The 8,647-nt window shown below is 35.4% G+C and overlaps 1 protein-coding gene across 1 annotated transcript; it reads left to right on the top strand.

Annotated features, from left to right (window-relative positions):
• Positions 245-5,359, top strand: LOC109844032 (arogenate dehydratase/prephenate dehydratase 2, chloroplastic-like). Its single transcript, XM_020413037.1, has 11 exons — positions 245-608; positions 709-801; positions 2,008-2,208; positions 2,297-2,377; positions 2,679-2,774; positions 2,917-2,994; positions 3,143-3,232; positions 3,351-3,418; positions 3,542-3,623; positions 3,703-3,808; positions 5,058-5,359. The coding sequence occupies exons 1-10, from the start codon at positions 273-275 to the stop codon at positions 3,760-3,762; spliced, it is 1,185 nt and encodes a 394-aa protein (XP_020268626.1). The 5' UTR covers positions 245-272; the 3' UTR covers positions 3,763-3,808; positions 5,058-5,359.

An 8,647-nucleotide genomic window follows, 5' to 3' on the forward strand; every position in this document is an offset into this window, starting at 1 on the left:
AGAGGAACTAGGATGAATAACTTTACCAACTAAGTATTCTCAAACAAGATGAATGGTTCCCCTAACTTCCCTTATTCCCCTCAATCCAAACAAGCCCTAATTATAAACTCCCAAACACACCATAACTTAAACTGCCCCAGTGCGTCCCACAATCATAATTCCAAAATTCCCCAAATCTCAAAAACCCTCTCCAAAACCCTTAAAAAAAACCCTTCAAATGGCGCCCAAGGCCGAGAAGAGGCCCGCGGAGAAAAAGCCCGCCGTCGCCGTCGATGCCGACGAGGAGCCCAAGGCGGAGAAAGCCCCCGCCGGCAAGAAGCCGAAGGCGGAGAATTATAGTTTGTATCTATTCATTATTGTATCTGTTTACCAAACTTTATAGCAGATTAGCGCAGGTTCTGGGTTTAATAATTGATCAGCTGGGGTTTAGAAGAATGGGTTTAAAATCTGAAAACCAAAAAGAAAATAAAACTCTTCATCTGTCTCCACTCTCCAATTTTGTGGATTTATTGGTTTGTTTCATTTTTTATTTTAATTTTTTAGGGCCTTTGACAAGTTCAGATTTGTCTAATTCTGGTAATGGACCTCACCTCAGAGTTGCTTATCAGGTATGGAACTTTAACAATTTTGATTAGCGCATTGTTAAGCAATTAGTCATTTGTTAGCTCTTTTTAATATATTTTTTTCTGTTGATTTTGGGATTTTTAGGGTCTTCCTGGTGCTTATAGTGAATCTGCAGCAGCAAAGGCGTACCCGAACTGTGAGGCGGTTCCCTGCGAACAGTTTGAAAGTGCCTTCGATGTGAGTTTTGTCCTTTTTTCCCCGCGTTTATTGTATCTAAAGTTAGTAAAATTAGTGGTAATAAATTTGTTACTGATTAAACGTATTGTTTCTCTTAGACTAACACTTGTTGTGTAAAGCATGTGCATGCTTTGCTAGACTCAAGTTCGTTTATCTATATAAATGAAATGGTTAATTCTTATTACCCCATAACTTCAGAATTGGGTAAGTTTTTTTTACCCTCAGGGTGTCTATCTGCAAAATAAATTCCTTTCTCTCAATACCCGTTCTTATATTCCGAACATCGTAACAATAATATATAGTTAGGAAACTGAACTTTTATACATTCATTATCGTTCACCAAATTATCATTCTCCCAAAACTCACATTATCTTTCCTCCAAGACTGCTATGCTGGGAATTCATTCATCAGATCCATATTTCACCACATTAAAAAATCAACACAAAGAGATTCAAAAGAAATCCCAATCACCTTTATACATAATTCAAAACTTTGTTTTATCCTTGATCCAATTGGAAAGAGTCATGAATTATGAAATAATTATGAACTTTATTCTTTTGGTTGTCTGTTAAATCAGATATCTCCATTTTCAAATTGTGTGCATTAAAAGCCGCTTTGTTGTCAGCTTCAACATGCCTGATCTACAACATTCAATTTGTTCAACTAGGTTATTTCCTCCATTCTTGGAGGATAAGTCCTCTTAACTTCTAGCAGCATGCGGTGGATTGAGAGGAAAATGAGAAAATCAGTAACAACATTTGCTATAATAATAAATAAGGAAAGTAACAAAAAAAAAAGATCTTGGTGCATGAGGTTGGTGGTGGTTTTTTTTTTTTTTTTGGTTTTTTGTTTGCGGGAGGTGGGGATTGTTTTTTTCTGTTGTGTGGTGTGGTGGTGGTGGTGGGGTGTGTGGTGTGTGGTGTGGTGGGGGGGGGGGGGGGGGGTTGTACTAGAGCCATAGTGAAAATTGGATTCAATATGAGCATAAATTGCTGTCTAAACCATCTATTGGATATGGTTATGGACCCAAGATTATTAGTTGTCATTGATTATTAAGCAAACATATTATTTTCTTGTTACAACCTTGATTATAATTTGATCAATAAGATCACATGCGTTATCACACGGTGCAGGTTATTTTTTCCTCTCTTTTCATTTTTTGTGTTTGTGTAAAAGTTTAAAAGTTTATTCCTATGCTGAGTGCAGGCTGTTGAACGTTGGCTTGTTGATCGTGCAGTGCTTCCAATAGAAAATTCATTAGGTGGTAGCATACATCGCAATTATGACCTTTTACTTCGCCATAAATTACATATTGTTGGTGAAGTGAAATATGCAGTACGACATTGTTTACTAGCCAACCATGGTGTGAAATTACAAGACCTGAAAAGAGTTCTCAGTCATCCACAAGTATATTTTAATCACACTATATTATTTGTTTAAGTTGAAAATACTTCAGTTTTTAAGCATTGCTTCTTTCTTAATGCTAAATTTTCAGGCTCTTGCCCAGTGTGAGCACACACTAACGAAGTTGGGAGTTGTTAGAGAAGCTGTTGATGATACAGCAGGTGCAGCACAAGTAAGATTCTAAAATTTAGTGCTATGATACACTCCTCTTTTGTCCCTATATGGAGAAACATGCAAACGGAAGGAGGAAAAAACAAACAAACAAAACAAAACAAAAGAAAACACACATCGGCTATCATCTGCTTTCTTATTAATGTGACTATGTCTTGGCATTCTCTGGTTGTTTGATTAATGCATGAAATAATTATTGTGTCAATAGATATGCAATCTCTTCCTGTCTTCCAATTGATGCCTCATGCTGCTTATAGTGCACCTCTCTGCATATTAATATACCTAACATGTGTCCTGTGTAGTTTGTGGCTTCCAATAAGCTTCAAGATGCAGGGGCAGTTGCAAGTGCATTAGCCGCTGAGATCTATGATCTGAATATTCTTGCTGAGGATATTCAGGTATATCTAGTTTCTTAGTCACTTGGTGGTAATTACTTGCATCATTACCTGAATACTTCACTCCCTTCTTCAGGATGATACTGATAATGTCACTCGCTTCTTAATGCTTGCACGAGAACCCATTATTCCATCCCTTCTTCAGGATGATACTGATAATGTCACTCGCTTCTTAATGCTTGCACGAGAACCCATTATTCCAGGCATTGATAGAACGTTCAAGGTAAATTTAGCTGTACATTACATAATAAATCAAAGGCTATTTTGCTGAAAACAGCAAGCTTATCGTTGGTTCATTTCAGACAAGCATAGTTTTCTCCTTAGAAGAAGGTTTTGCTGAAAACAGCAAGCTTATCGTTGGTTCATTTCAGACAAGCATAGTTTTCTCCTTAGAAGAAGGTCCTGCTGTTCTTTTCAAGGCACTTGCCGTTTTTGCCATGAGAGAGATCAACCTCACAAAGGTATATTTCAGTAGCTTTTGACATTGTATATGATAATGTGTTATTTTTTGGTAGATGGGGTGGCTTAACAATTTTGCTTAACCACTTTGTTTGTTTGTTTGTTTTTTCTTTACCATAGATTGAAAGTCGACCTCGGAGTAAAAAGCCCTTCCGTATAGCTGACGAAGGAGTCATTGGGCCTCTAAAGTAACTTTGATACCCGACACTAGTATTATATGCATGCCGTGTATATGAGATAACCTCAATATGTCTACTATATATCAACTGTTCTCGTTGGTCTGACATCATTTGTATATTCATATCGACTAGGTACTTTGATTATCTCTTCTATGTTGATTTTGAAGCATCAATGGCTTCACAAAATGCTCAGAATGCCCTTAGGCACCTTAAGGTATTTTTTGTTTTCGAGAAACCAGAAGGCTAATGAGGATTGCAATGGCTAAGGTTTGTTTTTCCCCTTCTTTTGACAGGAATTTGCAACATTCTTGAGAGTTCTAGGCAGCTATCCAATGGATATAAGCCACACATGAAGATATTTGCAGGCATATCAAAGCAGTGGGACCTACTGTTGATCGAGTATGTCAGTTGTCTATTGGTTGTTTAGGTTTACATGAGAGTGCATTTCCTGGGACTGTACTAAATAGATTTGACACCCCCCCCCCCCAAAAAAAAAAAAAAAAACCCAGCCCCACACTCCAAAAAAAAAACACACATCCAGTGTCTGGCTACTTTATCATGTCAGCTTATGACATGTATGCATATTAGTGCTATAACGTGTTACTGAAAGCTGGTTCTGAGACGTAAACTGGAGAACCAATGCCTATCTTTTCGTGTTATATGTCCACATCATCTGTTCTTAACTGCTCCACCAGCATATTTGTTTGTTCATCTTTCTTAACTTAATTTGGTTTGGAATATTGTTCAACCTTGAGAGTGAGATACGTCTATACTATTTATAACTTGGCGAAGGCAGACGGTTTCATGTGACTATACTGTCATATCCTTGATATGCTGGATGTACGCTACCTAGTCAATATTTTGGAACATGAATGTATCTGATTGTCAAAAGACATGCAAGGACCAATATTTCATTGAAAAGTTGAATCAATATCAAGTTTTCTAGAAAGATAGTTTTTACAATTTTCATTGATTCTCTTAAATTATTGTTGTTCTGATGTACGGACTGTATGGTTCAAGGCAACATGATATCCTAACTGAAGTGAGACACATTCTTTTTTGTTGCATATTCTTTGCAGATTCTAAGGAAATACGCTCTCTACTGCAGATGAGCGGAATATTAGCGTTTTTAAGAAGCCCCCCAACCCCCCCCACCCCCCCGAAAAAAGGAAAAAAAAGAACCATGAACCATGTGGGAGTTCTCCTTAGTGGGATATCTGACAGGTTCAGTTTTTTCATTCCTGCAAGAAATCGACAAAGTGACTTCGTTTGAATTTCAGTTTAAACACGAACATATGAAAATTCCCGCTTGAATAACTTGGACTGTTGAGCAGATAAAATTTCTGAGATATTTGACAATATGAATGATTAAACATTTGACAAGCTTGTTAAAATTTGTAGTGTGAGCATGTTCAAATTTGCATTCAGATACAAATTTGACACAAACGTTCCTGTAAATTGAGTTGAGTTGCAATCCTGAAAAACTTGCTAGGTTATTTGGCAGTTTTAATAATTTTTAATGTCAATACTATCTTATTGCACGGCATGTTTACCTTCAATAAAAACCAAGCTCATTATAATTTATTGTGGTTAAAGCATATCCATCTATTAATTGCTTCTTGTAGTTTTACTTTTATTTTGCTTGCAGAGAATGAAGATGGAAAGAGCTGCATGCAATTGTTAAGAAAAGGATATGTTACGACATTTGAAATTTTGAATGGATCATATAGTTAGGTCAGAGCAGCAGAGGGATGTCAATTATCCAGAATCATCATAATCTTTGGTTTGGAATTTTGACTTTTTTGCTTCTAAAATGTACAGCACCTTTGCAGAATGAAAAAGGAATGATCCTTTTTTTTTTCAGTATAACGTGTTCGAAGAAAAAAAAAACTGGGGCGTTGTACTTATGTCATCGTGCATGCTCTAATGTTATGCGTATGAGTCGCCAAACCTGGTAGTATATGAGTTTCTGGAGATGTTGAAATCTCAATGGTTCTATACTTCTATGCAATCTTTATACTAGGTGGATATTTTCGAGAGAGTTTAGCCTTTATTCTTGAACACGGATGGAGTTCTCCCTATTTATGGTCGCTCGATGTCAGGTTGTTGATTCTCTTTTTAGACGTATGCCTCTGGATGACTGAATCTTAGTGCTTTAAGTTCTGCAATGTAGCCAAAGTGAAGACTTGTTTTGATAGTATATTTGAACTCGTTCATTTTGGTTGCTAAATCTGGAAAAAGTTCGGCATAAATGCATAAGTTGCACAACTGATCTACTATGAGGCGCTTTACTGTTTGTGTGATTATTAGCCAAGTGATCCGAGTAACCATCGCCTCAGAACGACCCGCATGCTTATTGGCCAAGTGATCCGAGTAACCATCGCCTCAGAACGACTTGCACGCTAGCGGGTTGTTTGAGCCGTATATGGACTTGATGGGGGGCAATTTTGTCATTTCAGCCCCCATGTGCAGCTCAGACAACCTGCTCGCATGCGCGTCGTTCTGAGATGATGTGTGTTGAACTGATCTCACCCTGCAAAATAACCCCAAAGTGCGACACTTATGGTAACTGTTAAATTGTAATATCTCTGTGCAGTATAAAGTTCTATTAACCCTCTTCTTGTAAGTGCTACGGTATATCTTAGTCATAAAGGTAATTGCAAGTTGTAACTCATAAAGATAATTGTAAATGAATACTCAATGTAAGAGAAGTTGGAAGATTTCAAATTAAGTTTTGGGTTTTCTGATGTCTCCCTCCGAGGTCTACATTTTAAAAATTAGTCCTCAATAATAGGCCTTGGCCTGTTGTTGTTTTGCTCCCGTTTTCGCTTTTCACAAGAATGTTATGTTACCTTGTTTAAGATAAAAAGGTTTGATCTCATTTCTTGGGTTGAAAATTTGGACATTAACAATAGGGTTTTTTCCCTTGAAAACCATGTTAAGAAATAAGTCAAATCGATAGCCTTTCATTTTTTAACACAGAAATCACATTATAAGTTGGTTTAGCTTTCAATCAACCATTTTGGAGTAATTTATATTCAACTTTTATCTGAAATGCCCAACATCTCCCTTCTCCTTCCTCACCTACCCTAACTAATATGTACATGTCTTAGGACCTATTATTCATTGTGGGAAAAAATTTACATTCTAGCTTTTTATATAAATATTTTATTCAATCTGTTCAAGAAAAAATTGACTTGCAATTCTTTTTTTAACTGAAACCATTGCTACGTTTTTGCCTCAAGAAAATCGCTACCCCTGCAACATCATACTTCCTTCTGGCGCCAGGTAAAACACCGATTAAACTACCACCCACGTTCCATGACTCGCTCAAGCCCTGTCACGCATCCTAAAACACGTGAACGGCCAGATCTAGATCCACATCATCGATCCGCACCCTTCCTCTTCACCCAATTTGTAAAGCCCCGAAAATTTAAAAATTTATTTTAAATGATAATAAATGAGTTTTATCATGGTTGGTGATCATTCTGGGATGAATGGATCTGATTATAATCGATTTGAGATCGTTTACATGGATATATAATTGATTAACTTGTACTTGAAGAATTGATTAACTTTTATTATTTAAAAAATATTACAGAGAATAATATCATCAAGGTATGGTTCAACATTCTCCGTATCATAGAAATAAAATTGAATGTATGAAGAATTATTTTCTTACGTAATTAGAGCAGATAGATTATGATATATTTTCTTATGTGTTATAAATAGGACAAATTTTGAAAACATACCCTTTTACAAAAATATTCCCAAAAAAAAGACCCGTTTCCACTTTATTTTCAAAAAACGACCTAGTTTCAGCCTCAGGGCTGAAACTGGGTCGGTTTTTGGGAAAAAAGTTCTCAAACTTCACGGGAGTGGTTGAATATTATGAGATAAGATACACGTGTAATGCACGTAGTTGAATATCATAATTATTTAAATTGATAAAAAAAATAAAAATTAAAGCTTGTTGTGGGATTGATAGAAGTAAAACTTCAATAAACTTTTACAAAACCAAAGTAAAACTGCAAATTACAAACACCTTAAAAATATTACACAGAAGCAGTTGACGAGCAACACCCTTGAAGAATTGATTAACTTTTATTCTTTGATAAATATTACAGAGAATAATATCATCAAGGTATGGTTCAACATTCTCCGTATCATAGAAATAAAATTGAATGTATGAAGAATTATTTTCTTGTGAAATTAGAGTAAAGAGATTATGATATATTTCCCTATGTGTTATAAATATAAAAATTCCTTTTTTCTTTGATGCAAGGTCCCTATCATATCTTGCTCCCAATGTGTTATAAAATTGAATATATATAGGTTCGCTTGGTTGGTTTCCTAAAAACCAAGAATAGGAAATTAGATATTGGAAATCAATAAAATATTGTTTTCATCCATTTTCATCCCTAAAACTCACCCACATCATCCAATAAAATATTATTTTCATCCAACAACTCATCTCATTTCTTATTTTTAAAAATAAACCAAACACAAGAAATGGGTCACATCATCCAACTCATCTCATCTCATTTCCTCTCATCTCATCTCATCTTTAAAAATCACCCACATCATCTAATAATATGGTGACAACTCATCTCATCTCATTAAAAAAAATTCCATCCATTTCCTAAAAAAACAAGGAAATTGATTTCCTTAAGTATATGTCACATCATCAAATAATATAATGACAATTCATCTCATCTCATCTATTTTCTTAGTTTAAGAATGAACCAAACACAAGAAAAAACCTATTATAGGAAATAGGTTTCTTACAATTTATTTCTTTATTTTTTTATCCAACTAAACAACCTCAAATTATTTTTTATAAATTCTTTCTTAAAAAATCACCCACATCATCCAATAATATTGTGACAACTCATCTGTTCTCATCTCATTTTATTTTTAACAAGTGAATCAAACACAAGAAAAGAACCTATTATAGGAAATATGTTTTCTTATCTTTGATTTCCATGTTTTTTTAGCCAACCGAACAGCCCCATATATGAGATTAATGAGTATCCTTGTCAATGAGGAGATTCCCTCATTGACAATGATGTGGCACAATCCCTATTGTAGGGATTTCTCTCTCCTACTTTATTCCCACCATGGAGATTGTGCCACATCATTGTCAAGGAGGGAAATCCCCTCCTTAACAATGATACACATTAATCTCTCTCTCTCTCTCTCTCTATATATATATATATATATATATATATATATATA

Source organism: Asparagus officinalis, chromosome 5 (assembly GCF_001876935.1).
Source record: "Asparagus officinalis chromosome 5, Aspof.V1, whole genome shotgun sequence".
Lineage (NCBI taxonomy): Eukaryota > Viridiplantae > Streptophyta > Magnoliopsida > Asparagales > Asparagaceae > Asparagus > Asparagus officinalis.